Source organism: Schistocerca cancellata, chromosome 10 (genome assembly GCF_023864275.1).
Source record: "Schistocerca cancellata isolate TAMUIC-IGC-003103 chromosome 10, iqSchCanc2.1, whole genome shotgun sequence".
In the NCBI taxonomy this organism is placed as follows: domain Eukaryota; kingdom Metazoa; phylum Arthropoda; class Insecta; order Orthoptera; family Acrididae; genus Schistocerca; species Schistocerca cancellata.
In genome coordinates this window covers 20,622,516-20,645,848 of record NC_064635.1, presented here as the reverse complement: position 1 = coordinate 20,645,848, position 23,333 = coordinate 20,622,516, and the positions used below count along the sequence as shown (strand labels likewise).

The 23,333-nt window shown below is 41.9% G+C and overlaps 1 protein-coding gene across 1 annotated transcript in view; it reads left to right on the top strand.

Annotated features, from left to right (window-relative positions):
- LOC126106811 (uncharacterized) overlaps positions 1–23,333 on the top strand; it is a 125,160-nt gene that overhangs the window by 22,204 nt on the left and 79,623 nt on the right. The window contains exons 4-5 of the mRNA XM_049913205.1: positions 243–353; positions 8,093–8,188. Of these exons, the coding sequence (XP_049769162.1) occupies positions 243–353; positions 8,093–8,188 (207 nt within the window). The remainder of the gene's footprint in view (positions 1–242; positions 354–8,092; positions 8,189–23,333) is intronic.

The following is a 23,333-nucleotide window of genomic DNA, read 5'->3' as shown; positions in this document are numbered from 1 at the left end:
ATTTTTTCACCCAGAAAAAGTGTATATTAACTAAAATCTGGGAACATTTTTTCTTCTGCATATGCACCTTGTATGTGTAATTTTTGCAGCTTGAAAGTAGTCTTCAGAGCTAATGAATAAATGAGCTGCATGAAGTTAATTATCAACTATGACTAAGTAGAAAACTGTTACTAATGTTACTACTGAGTAAAAATAAATTTAGTATGGGGTATAAGTATTTGATGATGAAATTCTGTCTACAGATTGGAACCAGTAGACGTGAATGCTGAGACACAGTGCCTGCCTGTGTTGCCACCAGTCCTGAATCCTTGGGAGCCTTGGCCCCTGAATGAGACATTGCCGACACTTGTCAGGTATGTGGCATTCTTTATATTGCTAGATGTAACACCACTTACAGCAATGGTTCCTAACCAGAGGTACTTACCATTTGGGAAGGGGAAGAATAAAGTTTACAGAGTGTTAAAAGAAAAAAGCATTCACTTGTGGTTCAGTCATTAAACTAAAATAGTTTCAAAAGCCAGTTCTGTTGTCAGGGTTTAAAATTTTTTCCACCTTCTGTTTTGCCCAGCTTGACTATGTGACAATTTACTTTCCCTCCAATATTTTATTTTCCACCTTGTGTGTTATAGTTTCTTCTTCACTTTCTCACACCTGTTCTTACTGCTTCCTTCAAGATTTGACACTTTCATTATGAAAATGTTTCTGGTTCTGTATTTTATTTTTAAGTATTTCTGAGACCCAGCTTGTTATTTTCTCAGATAACCAATAACATGTTTAGTCGTCATGCTGTAATTTGGTCATGTATCAATGACCAAATGACCAAAAGTATGCTGTGACCTCCCCTTCTCTTTTTGCTCCATGTCTTTCGCTGATCTTTCCTCTTCTTTCTTACTTCTTTATACCGCGGCTATCGCTTCTTGCATGCTTTAAGCATGAACATGATTACTATGCCACTCATATAAGTCTTAGGTGGTTATTATCAAGCCAATGTCCATAAATTGTGGAAAATGTTACTGAATCACACACACGATAACGCCCGATATCCAGCCACGTATCTTGAACTCCGCACCGATATTTGAGAATTCACACGCAATTTGTTTGCACCAAAGTCAGGCCATGGTTCCCTAGAATAATTTCTAAATCAACTACAGGTTGTAAATTAACAGTTCTTTGCCCATTCGTGAAAGTTACAGCAGATCTGTACTAGACTACTACTTGATCTTGCACTCGAGCAACACGGAAGTTTTTGCTCTTACAAAGAGAAAACATATCGTGCACAATGCAACAAGTTTGCTATTTCAAAACATATTTATATCTGTCTCATTAAAACTCATTATCTGTTAAATGTTGTACATAATTAGATTCTTTACTCTGTAAATAATCAGTAAAATTTAGAAATGAATGACATGTATAAAACAAAATCTCAAGTTGATATGATGTCATGGGTCACTACTGGTTTAGACTCCCCTACACTCACATGACGCAAAGTAGATCAGACTATATGGGACATAATCATGTAATGCTACAGTATGTTCCTGTTAATTATTTCTATATTTTGACATATTTCATCATTCCTTCTTAATTTCTAGTCTTGTTTGCTTGTTGTTAGACACAAACTGAGTTAAGATTCTTCTAGTATTTCTGGTTTGTGTGATTCGTAACTCAGTGCTAGGCATTCACTGGAATAGAAGCAATCTGGTCACATTACTGTATAGTAGTGTATTATTTTTGTGTTTTTTGTGTGTTCTATCATTTAATGCAGAATTTTCTAAGCCAATTTCTTGGATTCTCTTCTAGACTCTTCAGCTTTTTAATGTTTTCTATCTGTGGTTCATGGTGTGGGTTCCTATAGTCATGTCCCCATTCATGAACCACGGGCAATGTATGAGTAGCCAAGTAAGTGGTCCCGACAGTCGGGATACCAGTTACTTTGGAATAAGGCTGGGCATCTTGAACATATTCTGAGTCATGGTCACCTTTGTGCTCATACGGCAAAGACTACCAAATCCCCCGGTTAGTCCCTCAACCGTTAGGGGTAAAACTCAATGGGACTTCGGGCAAGTAAGGCTAGCAACCTGCTTCCTTGGTACTTTAAATATGATGCTGGCAACAATCAGAGCAAAATGCCTCAGACCTTTGGAGGTGACGGAGTCCCACCTCTGACAAATCAGGGACTCCTAAGATATGACTTGGCAAACAAATGGTAATGAGATAGGGAGCTATTAATATCAATGGGGGCTACTCTGGGAAGAAGGTAGAGCTGGCAGAGGCTGCAAGTAAGATGGGGCTGGATGTTTTAGCTGTTAGTGACATTCGAGTAAGGGGTGAGAAAGAAGAGGAAGTGGGAGAATACAAGGTCTACCTGTCAGGAGTCAAAGCAGGAATAGCACAATGGGGTGTAGGGCTTCACATCAGGAAAGAAATGGAACCCAGCATAGTTGCAATAAGGTATGTAAATGAACAAGTGATGTGGATAGATTTGACAGTGTCTAGCAAGAAAATTAGGATTGTGTCAGCACATTCGCATTGTGAAAGGACAGATCAAGATAAGATGGATAGTTGTGAGGCACTCAGTGATTTAGCTGTTAGAGTAAAGGACAAGGACAGTGTTCTGCTCATGGGTGATTTTAACGCCAGGATTGGAAATCGAACAGAAGGGAATGAAAAGGTTATGGGTAAATTTGGAGAGGATATGGAGGCCAACAGGAATGGGAAACAGCTCTTGGATTTCTGTGCCAGTATGGGCTTAGTAATCACAAACTCCTTTTTTATACATAACCGGAACATTCACCGGTATACTTGGGAAGGCAGGGAACCAGATCTGTCATTGACTATATAATAACAGATCAGGAATTCAGGAAGGCTGTGAGAGACACACGTGTATTCAGGGGATTCTTTGATGACACTGATCATTATTTAATTTGCAGTGAAATTGGGATTGTGAGGCCGAAAGTGCAGGTCGTCAGGTCCATATGTAGGAGGATAAGAGTGGAGAAACTTCAGGATAAGGAAATCGGGCACAAGTACATAACAGCGATCTCAGAAAGGTACCAGTTAGTTGAATGTAGTCAATTACAGTCATTGGAAAAGGAATGGACAAGATACAGGGACACAGTACTAGAGGTGGCTAAAGAATGTCTTGGAACAGTAGTGTGTAAAAGTAGGATGAAGCAAACAGCTTGGTGGAATGATACAGTCAAGGCAGCCTGTAAAAGGAAAAAGGTGTATCAAAAATGGCTACATACTAGAACTCGGGTAGACAGAGAAAGTTATGTTGAAGAAAGAAACAAAGCCAAACAGATAATTGCAGCATCCAAGAAGAAATCGTGGGAAGACTTTGGAAACAGGTTGGAGACTTTGGGTCAAGCTGCTGGAAAACCATTCTGGAGTGTAATTAGCAGTCTTCGAAAGGGAGGTAAGAAGGAAATGACAAGTATTGTGGACAGGTCAGGAAAACTACTGGTGAATCCTGTGGATTCCTTGGGCAGATGGAGGGAATATTTTGAAGAGTTGCTCAATGTAGGTGAAAATATGATCAGTAATGTTTCAGATTTCGAGGTACAATGGGATAGGAATGATGATGGAAATAGGATCACATTTGAGGAAGTGGAGAAAATGTTCAATAGATTGCAGTGCAATAAAGCGGCTGGGGTGTATGAAATTAAGTCGTAACTCATCAAATACAGTGGAATGGCGACACAGGATAATTGAAATGGGCTGGGGGTCAGGACAGGTTCCATCAGACTGGACAAAAGCAGTAATCACACCAATCTTTAAACATGGAAACAGAAAAGATTGTAACAACTACAGAGGTATCTCTTTAATCAGCGTTGTGGGTAAGATCTTCTCAGATATTGTTGAAAGGAAAGTGCGAGTACTAGTTGAGAACCAATTGGATGAAAATCAGTGTGGGTTTAGGCCTGTCAGGACCAGATCTTTAGCTTACGGCAAATAATGGAGAAGTGTTATGAGTGGAACAGGGAATTGTATCTCTGCTTCATAGATCTAGAAAAGGCATACGACCGGGTTCATAGGAGGAAGTTATTGTCTGTTCTACGAGATTATGGAATAGGAGGCAACCTTTTGCAAGCAATTAAAGGTCTTTACATGGATAGTCAGGCAGCAGTTAGTTGACGGTAAATTGAGTTCATGGTTCAGAGTAGTTTCAGGGGTAAGACGAGGCTGCAACCTGTCTCCACTATTGTTCATATTATTTATGGATCATATGTTGAAAACAATAGACTGGCTGGGTGAGATTAAGATATGTGAACACAAAATAAGCAGTTTTGCATATGCGGATGACTTAGTTGTGATGGCAGATTCGATTGAAAGTTTGCAAAGTAATATTTCAGAGGTAGATTAGAAATGTGAGGACTATGGTATGAAGATTAGCATCTCCAAAACGAAAGTAATGTCAGTGGGAAAGAGATATAAACGGATTGAGTGCCAAATAGGAGGAACAAAGTTAGAACAGGTGGACGGTTTAAAGTACTTAGGATGCATATTCTCACAGGATGGCAACATAGTGAAAGAACTGGAAGCGAGGTGTAGCAAAGCTAATGCAGTGAGCGCTCAGCTACGATCTACTCTCTTCTGCAAGAAGGAAGTCAGTACCAAGACTAAGTTATCTGTGCACCGTTCAATCTTTCGACCAACTTTGTTGTATGGGAGCGAAAGCTGGGTGGATTCAGGTTACCTTATCAACAAGGTTGAGGTTACGGATATGAAAGTAGCTAGGATGATTGCAGGTAATAGTAGATGGGAACAATGGCAGGAGGGTGTCCACAATGAGGAAATCAAAGAAAAACTGGGAACGAACTCTATAGATGTAGCAGTCAGGGCGAACAGGCTTAGATGGTGGGGTCATGTTACACGCATGGGAGAAGCAAGGTTACCCAGGAGACTCATGGGTTCAGCAGTAGAGGGTAGGAGTCGGGGCAGACCAAGGAGAAGGTACCTGGATTCGGTTAAGAATGATTTTGAAGTAATAGGTTTAACATCAGAAGAGGCACCAATGTTAGCACTGAATAGGGGATTATGGACGAATTTTATAAGGGGGACTGAACACTGAAAGGCATAATCAGTCGATGATGATGATGATGATGATGATGATGATGATGATGATGATGATGATCTGACCATAAAGAAATTTGTGTTTTTTATGCTGGTGATAGTTTTTTCACTAGGTTCTTAAACCTGCTCTACTGACTCTCAGTTCAGAGAGAACATCTTGCCCCCATGTGGGTTCGGGGGTAAGAATAGGCCCGTGGTATTTCTGCCTGTTGTAAGAGGTGACCAAAAGGAGTCTCAAACATTTTGGCCCTTATGTGATGGTCCCCTCTTGGGTTTGACCACCACATTTCAAAATGAGCGAGCCAATTGGGGAAGGAGTGCATTGTATCCATCGTGCATCGAGACCTTTAGCCAGCTTATTCGTCGTTGCATTGCAGTCCCACTCACTCTCAATCTCTCGGGCAAGGATACATTCCTGGGTGCGATTTCACCCATATACTCAACAGTGTTGCTTTCTGCGCTGATGACCACCATGGACCAGTTGCCACCTAATATCCAGCACGGTAGCCAGTCCGTTGTGGTGGGGCCACCATGTACCCTGTTGGTTGAAGCCCCCTGACAACACAGGGACCGCTCTACTGATGCCTGCGCCTTTAACTCCCCTCCTGCCAGGTGGCCTTTGCTGTGGCTGGGTGGCACCCAAGGGGAGGGCCGGGCCCTTGGTCGGAGTAGGTGGCATCAGGGCGGATGACACGCAATGAAGCGTGGCACATCTTCTCTTGCTGGTGGCCAATCACCAGCAGTCTCTAAGCATTAGAGGGCTCACTTTAATGCAAACATGTATGACCCCAAATCGTTTCCCTCCCTGGCCACACCATGGGAGGAACGAAAGGCTATGAATGACAGTGAGACGTATTTGCCCCAGTGTCTAGTCTGTAAGATAGCTGATGCGAAATCCTTTGTGTCCATGAAGCCTCAGTTCTTTGTAGAGCATTTAGAGGACAAGTCGGGAAGGTGGACGTCTTGTCAGAAATGTGGTCCGGGTCACAGACTTTATAAAAACAGCATCGTCTGCCCAGTCACAGGCATTACTTGCTCGTAAGAAGCTGGGGATGTTTCTGTCACTATCACGCCCCGTAAAAGCTTAAATACGGTCCAGGGCATTATCTTCCACAGGGACCTTCTTTTACAGTCCAATGACTAGCTGTGCGCTAACTTAGAGTGCTGAGGTGTCCATTTCATCCGGTGCATCCACTGCGGTCCGAGGGATAATCAGGTTGCCACTGGTGCCTCCATGTTGGCCTTTGAGGGTGACACATTACCCGAGAAGGTGAAGGTGATGATCTACTGCTGTGCTGTCAAGCCATATATCCCTCCCCCGATGTGGTGCTTAGTGTTGGGAGTTCGGCCATATGTCTTTCCGCTGTGCTTGCAGCCTCATATGTCGCGATTGTGGTCGTCTGTCCCATCCCGATACTCCATGTGCCCCGCCTCCCATCTGTGTGAACTGCGGAGAGCATCCCCCCCCCCCCCCCCCCTTGCTCACTAGACTGTAAGATTCTACAGAAGGAATGGAAAACAATGGAATACAAGACCCTGGACCGACTGACCTACACTGAGGCTAAATGGAAATTTGAACGGCTTAATTCCGTGTGCATGATGTCATCTTGTGCTGCTACCAAGCTGGTCGCCATCTTCCATGCCCTAGAGTATATCCGCTCCTGCTCAGGCGAGTCCTTCGTTATCTGTAGTGATTCCCTGAGTGGTTTATGAGCTATTGACCAGTGTTTCCCTCACTCTTGTCTTGTGATGGCTATCCAGGAGTCCTTCCGTACTCTTGCCCATTGCAGCCGCTCTGTGGTCCTTGGGTGGACCCCGGGTCATGCCGGCATTCTGGGAAATGAACGGTTTGACATGCTGGCCAAACATGCTGTCGGTGCACCAAGCTTGGAGATTGGCCTTTCGAAGAATGACCTCAGGTCAGTTTTGCAGCAGAAGGTACTTTGCACCTGGGGTGAAGAATGGTGTACCCTTCCTTCAGCCAACAAACTTCGGGCCATCAAGGAGGCTACTGGTGCATGGCGCTCCTCCTCGCAGGTCTCTCGCAAGGAGTCTGCTGTGCTCTGCCGGCTGCGCATTGGCCACACCTGGACGACACACAGCTATTTATTGCGGTGCGACGACCCACCTTTGTCGCTGCGGGTCAGCTTTGACGGTGGTCCACATCTTGTTGGACTGCCCACTTTCAGATCCACTCAGGCAGATGTTTGCGCTGCCTGATACGCTTCCTGCACTTTTATCAGATGATGTTGCGATGGCAGATTTAGTTCTGAGTTTTATTTGTGTGGGGGGTTTTTAGTGCTTGACCTAAATGTTTGTCCTTTTTCTGTGTTGTCTGGCCTTTGGCCTAAGATTTTAGACTGGGGTTTTTAGTGCATTATTGGTGGTTGGCTTTTCCTTTTTCGTTTCTATGGTCGGCCAACCACTGTCACATTGTGTGATTTTAATTCCTTTCTTCTGGTCTGTCTGTGTCTTTCTTGTCCTGTGTCATCTCTTGTCATCTCCATTGTTTGTTCTTAATCTTTGTGGGTGTTTAAAGTTCATGGAAAGAGTGACTGATGGCCCTAGTAGTCTGGTCCCTTCAATTCCACAAACAAACCAACCAACCAACTGGGAGGGATATTTGATAAACTGAAGAAATTAACAAGAAAACTTATTTTGAGATTTTATTAAGGCGGCAACTGCTAAATTTCTATAATTAAAACTGATTAAACTGTTGTAATATCTCATAAACTTGGTTTACATTCTAGGAATGTAATATAGAGGGAAGTGCCATTGTCTTGATTGCTTAGACTTGAAGTCTTGAGACAAATGTCATTGCTGAGGAATAGTTCAGTCGGTCACTTAATGACTGTACTGAAATAACTGTTTCATCTATTTTGGGTTCCTAAATGTGTCTTCATAACAATATTGTGTATCTCCTGTCAGTACACCCTACCATAAAGATTACAAAGTGTTAACTACAATGGAGTATTAGTCACATATTTATGGAAGTTCAGTGAATACTTTTATTTTTCAGGACATCTTCAGGTAGGACTGAAGGCACAGTTGTTTACTGCCTTAAAATTACGTGCTCCCAGTGTTCTGCCATCCAAACTGTCCCCACATATGCCAGGTAAATATTACTTATTCATGCAACTTACATTATTTGAAAGTTAATTTGTTATATTAAATATAAGTTGGAGTCTCATGGAAAAGTTACTGACATATGTGCACTATTGATCCATAGAATTCAGCTGTAGCCATTCTTTGTCAGTTGCTAAAAATTTCACGTAATAACTGTCCTGCCACCTTTTGAGGTATTCGTATGGATTGACGATAAAGTGCTCCTGTCAACTTCTGTTTCAGTTCTGTATTTTGTGAGGAAACTGACGGGGTTTCAGTGGGAAGTCTCTTTTGCCCTTGGTGGCCAAATTTTTCATGGTAGATTTTGAGTAGGAGGTATTGAACTCTGCATGTTTAAAGCCTGTCACCTTAAAGGAGTATGGGGATGACACTTCCATAGCGTGGCCCTATGCTTAGGAGAAACTTAATCAGTTCTTGAACTATGTAAATTATGATCTATTTTACCAAGTAGTTGCAGGAGGAGGGTGGGCTTCCCTTACTAAGATTCAATGATTCATTGTAAAAGCAATGGCACCCTGCGACATGGTGTCTTCAGTGATCTGACATGTACAGATCATACACAGGGCACATAAGATTGCTGATAAAAACAGTCTACAGGAAAGCTGGAACATCTCGGATTTTGATGATAATGGCTATCCACTGTAGATCAGCAAGGCTTTGCAGTTCAAACCGAAAGTGACTGTTTCACCTTAAAGACGCTGAAGAGGAAATGTTAGTAAATGGCCTTCCTATCATTTATAGGGACTCTTTGTTCTAAAATGGGTCACATCTCTCCAGATATAAAGTCAAAGTAGTTTTTCTGCTGGCAGCATGCTTGTTGATTCTGTGAGGGATGACTTGTTTCCACAGAAATTGGAGATGTACAGGATTCCCTGCCGGTGTCATTTATCATATATCAGATGTATTTTATATACAGTTACTGAATGTTTCACAGAAACCTACCTGCTTACAGCTCGATAAATCTATTGCGGGTGAGCACTGTAGGCAGGCAAGCCACAGTACAGACTAATAAAATGCCCAGATTTTAACATCTGTGTGTTCTTCTGGGATTGAGTTCTCAGGGAAGCAACTGAAATAAGTTTGAAAAACAGTTTTAACCATAACAAACTGTGAAATCTGCCAGTGGCAATAGTTACTCTACTGGGTGTCAGTACTGCTCCCTTGTTGACCAGGATTTGTGAAATGTCCTTCTCAAAGGGGTCAAGTAGCATGTGTGTCAGTCATCGGTGTGGTATTCTTTCCACCACGATTTGCCAAGTACTCGTACATAATCAGCTCATCCTACTGTTACATAAGCTGGATGGAGCTCATTTGCCATCAGTCTGTCTGTTTCCAAGGGTGGCTGGGCAGTTTACAGCCAAAATATTAGCAAATGACAAAGTAAGATTACAGCTGGATTCCTCTAATTTTGTAGATTAATACATTGTGAGAACATAAAGATTCACATATGTCAACCACATATATTCAGGATGTTCATGCACCAGGAAATCTGGGAAAAACCTGGGTTTTTTAGAATCCCAGAAATTTGTCATTGTTCAGTTTTCAGTTAAATTTATGTAATTTTGGCTGGTAAGAACACTCTAACAAAGAATTTTGCTTTATCTTGCTTCTGCAGAATAATACTGCAGCAATAAAACATAACAAGAGTAACACCGGAATAAAACTTTAGTTGGAAGGAAAATATGCCATTTATAACAACAAAATGCAATGCACCCACAAGTTTCTGCCAACATCAGAATGTCACACTTTAGGATGAAGACGATGCAGTACTTTGTAACAAACTTTCAATTAGTATGATGTTACAACTGTTTATTTTTCTAACAGGTCACAGGAAACTACTGCAAATGGTGGTTTGAGAAGTGTTACGTACGAAGTTAATTTTCTTTCATCCAAGATGAATTACATTAAATGTGAGAATGTGTTGTGAATTTCTTAAATTGTGGAGCATTTGACTCTCATTCAAAATTTAACACTTTGAGGACTAGCCAATCGGAAAAATGTTGGGCCCAGAAGACCAACCATTTGTATTTATTAATTATTTTGCTAGTTTGTGTTTAGCCTGTTACCCCTTAGGACGTACTAAACAGATAAAGCTTCAACGTTAGTTTTCATACTTTAGTTCTTTTGTAGATGACAAATTATGCAATAACGATGACAAAAAGTATAATTATCTGTGATCTTAGGTGTTCCCAGCAAATTGCATGTTTTTACTGTTGTCAGGTGCCAAGATGGGCACATTTGTTTTCGTAACACGAAATTTAGACAATGTCTTGCATCTTCAGGTAATACCTGTAAAATGAGTGTCTTTGCTACATCCTGCCTATTTTATGCTCTTACTGCCGCCACCCCTTCCTCCACTGCTGACACATGCTGTGATGGGTGGAGTGCTGGGGCTCTGAAGCCAGCAGATGCTGGACACGAACTCTTGCCTCTCAGTACTCCTGTGATCTGTGAGCCACAGAAATAACTTTCTACCAATGCTGTGATTTGTTGGCTCAGTGTTGGGACCCAAGCTTTGCAGAGAGTGAACCCAGTGTCTCTCTTTATCAGCTCCTCAGCCACTCGTATTTAAATAGCCTCTTTCAGAGAACAGTCCCAAAATGTCGTCTTAGTGCTTCCATCTTCGTACGTCATGGAGTCCCCTGCAGCTATGTGGTGTTCTGCAACTACAGATTTTGTTAGTTGCTTAGGTTTGGTGTGTCTGCTGTGTTCTTCACATCTTCTTAGATTGTCCATACAGTCTCACTGATACAGGCTTTATTGCATTTTCATGGGATATGGTAAACACCTGGTTAATGGAACCCAAGTTACCTTTCACCCTGTTTAATGGAGCATCCATTTTTTGGAGCATTAAATGTCACATCGAGCCAGAATCCTGTTCAATACTTGGCCAGCATACTGCAGATATGCCATTTCATCATTACTTTCTGTCTCTCGGACTAATACTTTATATATAAAAGCACATTTAATTCATCTCTTGTCTTATCTGGTCTCCTTGAAAATGTGTTTAAGGTGGTTAAGCTACATTTGTAGGCTTTCTTTGTCTGATATTGCACCAAGCGAGGTGGCGCAGTGGTTAGCACTTTGAACTCGCATTCGGGAGGACAACGGTTCAATCCCATCTCCTGCCATCCTGATTTAGATTTTCCATGATTTCCCTAAATCGCTTCAGGCAAATGCCAGGATGGTTCCATTGAAATGGCACGGCCGATTTCCTTCCCTCACCCGAGCTTGCGCTCCGTCTCTAATGACCTCATTGTCGACGGGACGTTAAAGACTAATCTCCTCCTCCTCCTCCTCCTCCTCCTCCTCCTCCTCCTCCTCCTCCTCCGATATTGCACGGATCCTGTGTGACGGTGTATGGAGGAAATCCTCAGTACTGTGAAGGACAATGGCAGCCGTAGCATGAAGATAAAAATCAGTGTGGGTGTCTTTCCTGTACACACTGTGTCCTATAGTGCTGTCTGTTCTGCACCCAAGACATCCAGAAAGGGGAGTTTGCCATTCTTTTTCACCTCTATGGTGATACTGATACTAGGCTGTTGAGGGTTCAGGTGTTGAACTCCAGAAGTCTCTCACTCCATTGATGCCACACCACAAATGTCTCCATATCTAAAAAAAAAAAGCATGTAGGCTTCAGTGAAGCTGTTTCCAGAGATTTCACTTCCTCCATAATAAAGTGTGCCACAATGAGTGACAGAGGGCACACCATGGCGAAGCCATACATTTGTTCATAATTATCGCCATTGAAGAGGAAGAATGTTGATGTGAGGACTGATTCAGATATTACCCATTGTTGGATTGAATTTCTTCCTGATCAATTTGAGAGAATCAGCAAGCAGCACTCTGAAGAGATAGCACATCAAACCCCACTCCAAGGCCCAGGTCATGAAGGTGTAGTTCTTCTGCCTTTTGAAGAAATTTGGGGAGCTCCTGATATGGTGCTAACATTTACAGATGTAGGGGCTTAATGCTGGCATTAGATGTTTGGCCAGCTGGTACATTGGTGTGCCTGTGTTATTTAAAATAGGATGTAGAGGAACACCCTGTTTGTGAACCTTTGGTAATCTTTAGAGCCTTTGTGGTGCAACAGCTCATGGTCGAAACTTCTTGTCAATTTCCTGTGGCAGGGACTGGTGCAGTAGTTCAATAGTCCTCTTCTTCACTTTGTTGGTTGAGCCTTCCTTCAATTTTCTGCGTGCTGAATTCTCGAGTAGGTCATAAGTTTTGAAATTGCACAGTGGCAGTAGTAGTAAAGTTGCATTCCCTCATATAAAGTGAAGGATGGTTGATACAGCGAAGATGCTCATTTTCAGGTATCAACCTAAGATGACGGCAAGTAAGTTGTCGAAACAGTGTTTCAGAGACAACAGCAGCTGGCTGGACACCCAACAACAGTAAACACAGTTGATTCACCAGGAAGGTCTAAGATCATGCATTAGATTACTCTATTAGAAGACTATGCATCAGAAACTTAAAAAGCTGGATAAACTTTGCAGCAGGAAAGAGCATCTACTCAGCTTTCTCAACGTTCTGTTGAGGGGTCATGTGCATGGCCTAATACACATACCTGAGGCCCTGCCACCATATAGAAACCCTGGTTGCCCACTGGATCCCAAGATGATGGTCTGGCACTTGGAGGGAAAAGGATGTGTTACACACTTGGCCAACGAATATAACATCTAACAATATACCATCCTGGATTTTCCATTGTTTAATATAACATCTAAGGAATTAGTAGCACTCCACTTCTAGAGATGGCTTCTTTACTCGTGCCTGATTCTCGGAAGTGGGTTAATGCAGCTTCTTGAGCTCTCGAGGACGGATCTTGACGCAATGCTATTACCGAACAAGTCTACACCCTTGAACACATGGCAGCAAGAGAACAGCAGCCACAAGAACAGCAATGGTGAACCATAATAGAATCCTGGGGAAGAGTGTGATGACACAGCAAAATTTTGCCAAGTCCTTCAATGGTATAGAACATGTAATTTTTCACCATCTTCAGCAGTGAAACGTAAGATGTTAGGAAACATACCATGCACTTGGTAGAGCTGTCCAACTGAGACTGAACATCATGAAAATGGAAAAGAGCTGCATTTGAGAACTATGGAATTACCTTGAAATAGTCATTCTACCTGTGGACAGAGGAAATGCTTCTGTACTACTGCCACTGTCAAAGTATAATCGCAATATGTGTGACCTACTCGAGGATCCAGCATACAGAAAATTGAAGAGGCCCGACCATCAGAGTGAAGAGACTAATGAGCTCTTATGCCGGTCCCTGCCAAAGGAAATCGTGTAGTTCTAATTATGAGCTGCGACACCACAAAGGCTCTATGGCTTACTAAATGTTCACAAATGGGATATCCCTCTGTCCTATTCTAAAGAACATTGGCACACCAACTTTACCAGCTGGCCAAACATCTAATAGCAGCATTAAGCCCCTGTGATAGTAATTGTCAAAACCACATCAAGAACTCAGCAAATTTCATTCAACAGGTGCAAGAACTATGCTTCCATGACTAGGAACGTATGCTGAGCTTTGATGTGGTATGCCTCTTCATTTGAGAGCCACTTCTTCCTTCAAATTGATCAGGAAGAAATTCAACCCAACAATAACTAATCACTTTGAATTACCTCTTATCAACATCCTCTTAAGTTGAGACTGTTATGAACAAACATATGGCATCACCTGGAAAACTTTTATGGAGGACTTCAAAGAGAGAGCTCTAGAAACAGGTTTACTGAAGCCTACATGCTTTTTCAGGTATAGGTACACATTCGTGAGGTGGCTATGTAGGAGTGAAAAACTTCAGGAGTTCCTCCAACAGGTGAAATCTCTGCACCCCAGTACCAGTATCACCATAGAGGTGGAAGAAAATGATGTACTGTCCTTTTTAGATGACTTAGTCAAGCACAGAATAGATGGCACTGTAAAATATTGTGTGTACAGGAAAGCCACCCTCACTCATTTGTATCTCTGTGATGCCAGCTGCCATTGTTCTTCAGAGTGAGGGTGTGCTAAGTACACCGGCACACACTACCTGTGCAATATCAGCTGAAGAAAGCCTACCAAGGGAACTTAACCACCATAAGCAGATGGGCTTTTATGTAGAAAGTACATGTCCATCAGGCAGAAAAGGTGAGGTGGAGAAGATTATGGTGTACCTGTCATATGCCGGCAAAGTATGGAACAAAATAAACACAATTCTGGCTCGACATAACATAAATGCTTTTTCTGTTCAGTTCTGAAGATGCATGCCCAATTGTCTACATCTGCACGATTACTCTGCAATTCACATTTAAGTGCTTGGCAGAGGGTTCATCGAACCAGTCGTACTCTCTCTCTACCATTCCACTCCTGAGCAGCGTGCGGGAAAAACAAACACCTAAACCTTTCTGTTAGTTCTGATTTTTCCTATTTTATTTTGATGATCATTCCTACCTATGTAGGTTGGGCTCAACAAAATATTTTTGCATTTGGAAGAGAAAGTTGGTGACTGAAATTTCGTAAATAGATCTCGCCGCGCCAAAAAACGTTCCTGCTTTAATGACTTCCATCCCAACTCGCGTATCATATCTGCCACACTCTCCCCCTACTATGTGATAATACAAAATGAGCTGCCCTTTTTTGCACCCTTTCGATGTCCTCCGTCAATCCCACCTGGTAAGGATCCCACACCGCGCAGCAATATTCTAACAGAGGACGAACAAGTGTAGTGTAAGCTGTCTCTTTAGTGGACTTGTTGCATCTTCTAAGTGTCCTGCCAATGAAACGCAACCTTTGGCTCGCCTTCCCCACAATATTATCTGTGTGGTCTTTCCAACGGAAGTTGTTCGTAATTTTAACACCCAGGTACTTAGTTGAATTGACAGCCTTGGGAATTGTACTATTTATCGAGTAATCGAATTCCAATGGATTTATTTTGGAACTCATGTGGATCACCTCACACTTTTCGTTACTTAGCGTCAACTGCTACCTGCCACACCATACAGCAATCTTTTCTAAATCGCTTTGCAACTGATACCGGTCTTTGGATGACCTTACTAGACGGTAAATTACAGTATCATCTGCGAACAACCTAAGAGAACTGCTCAGGTTGTCACCCAGGTCATTTATATAGATCAGGAACAGCAGAGGTCCCAGGACGCTTCCCTGGGGAACACCTGATATCACTTGAGTTTTACTTGATGATTTGCCATCTATTACTATGAACTGCAACCTTCCTGACAGCAAATCACGAATCCAGTCACACAACTGAGATGATACCCCGTAGGTCCGCAGCTTGATTAGAAGTCGCTTGTGAGGAACGGTGTCAAAAGCTTTCCGGAAATCTAGAAATACGGAATCAACTTGAGATCCCCTGTCGATAGCAGCCATTACTTCGTGCGAATAAAGAGCTAGCTGCGTTGCACAAGAACGATTTTTTCTGAAACCATGCTCATTACGTATCAATAGATCGTTCCCTTTGAGGTGATTCATAATGTTTGAATACAGTATATGCTTCAAAACCCTACTGCAAACAGACGTCAATGATATAGGTCTGTAGTCAGATGGATTACTCCTACCCTTCTTAAACACTGGTGCGACCTGCACAATTTTCCAATCTGTAGGTACAGATCTATCAGTGAGTGAGTGGTTGTATATGATTGCTAAGTAGGGAGCTATTGTATCAGCATAATCTGAAAGGAACCTAATCGGTATATAATCTGGACCTGAAGACTTGCCCGTATCAAGCGATTTGAGTTGCTTCGCAACCCCTAAGAAACTCGTGCTAGGAGCTGTTTGTGTTTCAAATTCTGGAATATTCCATTAGTCTTCCCTGGTGAAGGAATTTCGGAAAACTGCGTTCAATAACTCCGCTTTAGCGGCACTGTCGTCGGTAACAGTGCCATCGGCACTGTGCAGCGAAGGTATTGACTGCGTCTTGCTGCTTGTGTACTTTGCATATGACCAGAATTTCTTCAGATTTTCTACCAAATTTCGAGACAATGTTTTGCTGTGGAACCTATTAAAGGCATCTCGCATTGAAGTCCGTGCCAAATTTCGCGCGTCTGTAAATTTTAGCCAATTTTCGGGATTTCGCGTTCCTCTGAACTTCACATGCTTTTTTTCCATTGCTTCTGCAACAGCGTTCGGACCTGTTTTGTGTACCATAGGGGATCAGTTCCATCTCTTATCAATTTGAGGTATGAATCTCTCAATTGCTGTTGCTACTATATCTTTGAATTTGAGCCACATCTCGTCTACATTTGCATGGTCAGTTTGGAAGGAATGGAGACTGTCTCTTAGGAAGGCTTCTAGTTATACTTCATCTGCTTTTTTAAATAAAATTATTTTGTGTTTGTTTCTGGTGGATTTGTGTACGGTGAAAGATGACTTGGGCTCCATAAACTACATGTTTTCATACCCCATGAAAACAGGATAAAGCTAACATTGGGGAGACTATGGACAATCAAAGAAGATGCAAAGAACATAGAAGACACACCAAACTTGAGCAACCATCAAAATCTTCAGGTGCAGAACACTGCATGGTTACAGGGGACTCCTTAAAGTACGAAGAAATGGAAGTGCTAAGACATGTCATTGTTTTGGGACTGTGTTCTGAAGGAGGCTATTGAAATAAGAGTGGCTGATAAACAGACATGAGTTCAGTCTCTGCCAATCTTGGGACCTGGCTCTAGCCTTGGGCAGTGCCACGCCCCCCTTCCCCCTCTTTGAACTCCACCCATCACAGCAGTGTGTGCATGCCAGTGGTGAAAGGGGTGCGGGTGATAAGACTAAAGGAGTCAGGATGTAGCAAAGATGCTCATTCTACAGGCATCATCTGAAGATGACAGCAAGGTATACTGTTTGAATATGATGTTACAAAAAAGACTGCCCCCATCTGGACACCCCACAATAGTACAAGCAATGTAATTAGCCTTAAAAAAAGTGTGAAGTGAGTCCTTGAGCAATTTCTCACATAACTGGCATTTCTGTGGAAAAGTCAGTGAATGTATTCAGCCAGATAACGAACAAAATTTTCAGTACACAGCAGTGAAATTTATTATTAGGCTTGTCAGAAATATTCAGCTGCTGCAGTTTAAGCTGTGCTCTTAGGATCCTGCGTAATCACATCCTTTGAAAAACAGCAAAATATTTTATTATAAGGGTAAGCTTAGCTTTTCTTGTAGCACACACTTCATGTGCATTAATTTAAACCATTAACTTCTCCTATTCATACAGTGGTGCTCTTAAAGTGATGCTGCTGTTGCCCGACTACATCAAGTGTCCTATGTTCTGAGTATCTGCTGTCATCGACTGACGATATCGTGTGATATGAGCATTGATATGAGCTGTTATGGGCTGACAAAAGCTAATCAGTCTCAATTTCAGTGCTTCAGAAGCTACCGCACTGTATTTGGTGGAATTAGTATCTATACATTCGTAACACAAAAGTACACAGAGTACCTATTGCTGCATGTCAATTATCTTTCCACAACAAGCTGGCTTTTGCTGGGTTTCATTTCCCAGAGTGCTGGGCAATTATACGAATGTGTATAAAACCTTCACCATTCAAAAGATTTAGAAGTTTTACTGCCCCAAGGGAATGCATATTGTCTCTTTACACGGAATAAATGTACTTTAACCCAGGAAAAATTGGATTGTCATCCAGGAAGTGTATTTTTAACTGGGAAATCTGGGCAAAATCTGGGTTTTTTCTTGTTTATATAAACCCTGATATAATGGAAAATCCAGGATGGAATAACGGCAATATTATGAAAAGATATATTGCTGACACCCCCATAAACTATGGACCTTGCTGTTGGTGGGTAGGCTTGGGTGCCTCAGCGATACAGATAGCCGTACCGTAGGTACAACCACAACGGAGGGGTATCTGTTAAGAGGCCAGACAAATGTGTGTTTCCTGAAGAGGGGCAGCAGCCTTTTCAGTAGTTGCAGGGGCAACAGTCTGAATGACTGACTGATCTGGCCTTGCAACACTAACCAAAATGGCCTTGCTGTGCTGGTACTGCGAACGGCTGAAAGCAAGGGAAAACTACAGCCGTAAATTTTCCCGAGGGCATGCAACTTTACTGTATGATTAAATGATGATTGCGTCCTCTTGGGTAAAATATTCCGGAGGTAAAATAGTACCCCCTTCGGATCTTTGGGCAGGGACTACTCAAGAGGACGTCATTACCAGGAGAAAGAAAACTGGCATTCTACGGATCGGAGTGTGGAATGTCAGATCCCTTAATCGGGCAGGTAGGTTAGATAATTTAAAAAGGGAAATGAATAGGTTAAAGTTAGATACAGTGGGAATTAGTGAAGTCCGGTGGCAGCAGGAACAAGACTTCTGGTCAGGTGAACACAGAGTTATAAATACAAAATCACATAGGGGTAATGCAGGAATCGGTTTAATAATGAATCAAAAAATAGGAGTGCAGGTAAGCTACTACAAACAGCATAGTGAACGCATTATTGTGGCCGAGATAGACACGAAGCCCACGCCTACTACAGTAGTACAAGTTTATATGCCAGCTAGCTCTGCCGATGACAAAGAAATTGAAGAAATGTATGATGAAATAAAAGAAATTATTCAGATAGTGAAGGGAGACGAAAATTTGTCATGGGTGACTGGAATTCGATAGTAGTACAAGGGAGAGAAGGAAACATAGTGACTATGGATTGGGGGTAAGAACTGAAAGAGGAAGCCGCCTGGTAGAATTTTGCACAGAGCACAACTTAATCATAGCTAACTCTTGGTTCAAGAATCATAAAAGAAGGCTGTATACATGGAAGAATCCTGGAGATACTAGACGATATCAGATAGATTATATAATGGTAAGACAGAGATTTAGGAACCAGGTTTTAAATTGTAAGACATTTCCGGGGGCAGATGTGGACTCTGACCACAATCTGTTAGTTATGAACTGTAGATTAAAACTGAAGAAACTGCAAAAAGGTGGGAATTTGAGATGGGACCTGGATAAACTGAAAGAACCAGAGGTTGTACAGAGTTTCAGGGAGAGCATAAGGGAACAATTGACAGGAATTGGGGAAAGAAATACAGTAGAAGAAGAATGGGTAGCTCTGAGGGACGAAGTAGTGAAGGCAGCAGAGGATCAAGTAGGTAAAAAGATGAGGGCTAGTAGAAATCCTTGGGTAACAGAAGAGATACTAAATTTAATTGATGAAAGGAGAAAATATAATAATCCAGTAAATGAAGCAGGCAAAAAGGAATACAAACGTCTCAAAAATGAGGTCGACAGGAAGAGCAAAATGGCTAAGCAGGGATGGCTAGAGGACAAATGTAAGGATGTAGAGGCTGATCTGACTGGGGGTAGGATAGATATTGCTTACAGGAAAATTAAAAAGACCTTTGGAGAAAAGAGAACCACTTGCATGAATATCAAGAGCTCAGATGGAAATCCAGTTCTAAGCAAAAAACGGAATGCAGAAAGGTGGAAGGAGGGTCTATACAGGGGCGGTGTTCTTGAGGATAATATTATGGAAATGGAAGAGGATGTAGATGAAGATGAAATGGGAGATAAGATACTGTGTGAAGAGTTTGACAGAGCACTGAAAGACCCGAGTCGAAACAAGGCCCCGGGAGTAGACAACATTCCATTGGAACTACTGACAGCCTTGGGAGAGCCAGTCCTGACAACTCTATTATCCCGTGAGCAAGATGTATGAGACAGGTGAAATACCTTCAGACATTCAAGAAGAATGTAATAATTCCAATCACAAAAAAGCAGGTGTTGACAGATGTGAAAATTACCGAACTATCAGTTTAGTAAGTCACTGCTGCAAAATACTAATGCGAATTCTTTACAGACGAATGGAAAAACTAGTGGAAGCCGACCTTGGGGAAGAGCAGTTTGGATTCCACAAAAATATTGGAACACATGAGGCAATACTGACCCTACTACTTATCTTAGAAGCTAGATTAAGAAAAGGCAAACCTATGTTTCTAGTGTTTGTAGACGTGGAGAAAGCTTTTGACAATGTTGACTGGAATACTCTCATTCAAATTCTGAAGGTGGCAGGGGTAAAATACAGGGAGCGAAAGGCTATTTACAATTTGTACAGAAACCAGATGGCAGTTATGAGTCGAGGGGCATGAAAGGGAACCAGTGGTTGGGAAGGGAGTGAGACAGGGTTGTAGCCCCTCCCCGATGTTATTCAACCTGTATATTGAGCAAGCAGTAAAGGCAACAAAAGAAAAATTTGGAGTAGGAATTAAAATCCATGGAGAAGAAATAAAAACTGAGGTTCGCCGATGACATTGTAAATCTGTCAGAGGCAGCAAAGGACTTAGAAGAGCGGTTGAACAGAATGGATAGTGTCTTGAAAGGAGGATATAACATGAACATCAACAAAAGCAAAATGAGGATAATGGAATATAGTCAAATTAAATCAGGTGATGCTGAGGGAATTAGATTAGGGAATCAGATACTTAAAGTAGTAAAGGAGTTTTGCTATTTAGGGAGCAAAATAACTGATAATGGTCGAAATAGAGAGGATATAAAATGTAGACTGGCAGTGCAAGGTAAGTCTTTCTGAAGAAGAGAAATTTGTTAACATCGAGTATTAGATTTAAGTGTCAGGAAGTCGTTTCTGAAAGTATTTGTATGTAGTGTAGCCATGTATGGAAGTGAAAGATGGACAATAAATAGTTTAGACAAGAAGAGAATAGAAGCTTTCGAAATGTGGTGCTACAGAAGAATGCTGAAGATCAGATGGACAGATCACATAACTAATGAGGAAGTATTGAATAGGGCTGGGGAGAAGAGAAGTCTGTGGCACAACTTGACTAGAAGAAGGGATCGGTTGGTAGGACATGTTCTGAGGCATCAAGGGATCAGCAGTTTAGTATTGGAGGGCAGCATGGAGGGTAAAAATCAGAGAGGGATACCAAGAGATGAATACACTAAGCAGATTCAGAAGGATGTAGGTTGCAGTAGGTACTGGGAGATGAAGTAGCTTGCACAGGATAGAGTAGCATGGAGAGCTGCATCAAACCAGTCTCAGGACTGAAAACAACAATATATTGCTGAATGAAATTTTCACTCTGCAGTGGAAAGTGTGCAGATATGAAACTTTCTGGCAGATTAAAACTGTGTGCCAGACAGATTCAAACTCTGGAGAAAACATCCCTCTGTCTGTGGCTAAGCCATGTCTCCACAATATCCTTTTTTTTTCAGGAGTGCTAGTTCAAGGTTCACTCAAGAGCTTCTGTGAAGTTTGGACTGGCAGAATTGAAGGTGTGAGGATGGGTCACAAATTGTGCTTGGGTAGGGCAATTGGTATAGCACTTGATCATGAGAGGTAAAGGTCCTGAGTTCGAGCCTGTCTGACAGTGTTTTAATCTGCAAGAAAGTTTCACATATAGTGCTACTTACCATATAGTGGAAAAGCTAAGTTGCAGACAAGCACAACAAAAAGTCAAGTAAACTTTTGGCCAAAAGTATTCTTCTCAATTAAACACACGTGCACAGAAAATTGTGTGTGTGTGTGTGTGTGTGTGGGATAAATATAAAATAGCTATTCACCTGGCAGTGGCAGGAGAAAAATATATAAAGGTTATGAAATGTGGAAGCATTTGGAACCTGAGGCTCCTTCTGGCAGAAGGGTTGAAGGGGAAGGATGACAGATGTAGGAGGAGAACCGGCGAGATTTAGAAAATGGGGATAGTTTGGAAAAGTTGGTCAGAACGCTGTCAGGGAGATTCACCGAATGGGATGTGAAGGAAATTCTTCTTCTAAATGTGCCTGTCTACACCTCAGTGCTTACTATGTTGTGAGTTTGATCTATCCTACTTATCCTTCCATCCTGCATTTTTCATTGTTCAGTAAGCCTCCTTTTTTAAATTTGCTGAAGTGTACGTGGATAATTTGCTGCTCAAAATAGCAGGAGCCCACTGTGTGCGTGTAGTAAAAATGTTACAGATTAGACCAAACTTAAAACATTCCTGCCTTCTGTAAATGATAAACCAAAGTGTGCATGCAGTCTGCAGTGTTGATGTATGTGGATTAAATAAGGCAGGATCCAGTACTGGGTACATTCCTTATCAGCATCTTCAAACAACAAAAGGATGATACTATTACATTGGTCCGTGTCCTCTAAATTCTGCTTATAGTGCAAGACTTGTGTTGTAAATAAGTTGTGTTTGCCACTGACCTGACAGTCCTGGTGGCCATCTGCTATACTGATTGAAATTTTACATTTTTCATTTTGATTTCATCATAAACTTTATTTCCAAAAAGAACATTGGTGTATGTATATGATGTCTGCTCAAGATATTAACCATGGTTCAAAATCTGACAGGAATACTGATTTTGTGAAAACAAACATGTTGGGTTTCTGCCATTACTTTATTGCAGAAATTGCAATTAACTTTCACAGCTCATTGAAAGAACAGCACTAACTGCATTCTATAATGTCAAACCTGCTGTCACTGCAATTGTAGCAAATGCGAAAATTAATACGCTCACTGTCCAGTGTTTGGACACGACACTTCTGGAAGGAAGCCTCCTTCTGACATTGTAACCACTTGATTACTCCATTTGATGTATAGTAGGCAAATGTAAGCATTCTGTGTATTCCCAGTAAAGTGCCTTCACTTTGGTAGCCCCCTGATAATGCAGAGATCATGCTGTCTGTGCCTGAGCTGGAAACTCCCCACACAAGCAGAGTAGTATATCCCTTTCACGGATGGGACATGAGGAATCCAGGCAACAGTTTACTTGCCAAGGCTCCAGCAATCCCTTCAGGCAGATAATTATAATGTAGATAGATGTTCTGTTCCCTGGCTACACCATGGAGGGGTGGGGGAAGTGCCAGACATCAGGGAGTAGAATACTTCACGCAGTACTTCTTCTGCACTCAGACTGATGAGGATGCTTCTACTGCAATGAATTCATTACTTTTTGTAGAAAACGTTGAAGACAAATTTGGGAAAGTTGAGTCTCTGGGGAAGATGTGAAATGGTTTCATTTGTTAAAACTTCCTGTGCTGACCATCCTACAGCTCTTCAGGCATGTGATCATCTAGGTGACATATATTCACACAAAACTTTGTAAATGATGATTCCTTTTACCATTTCTAGCGATCTTACACTCCAAACAGGGGACAAACT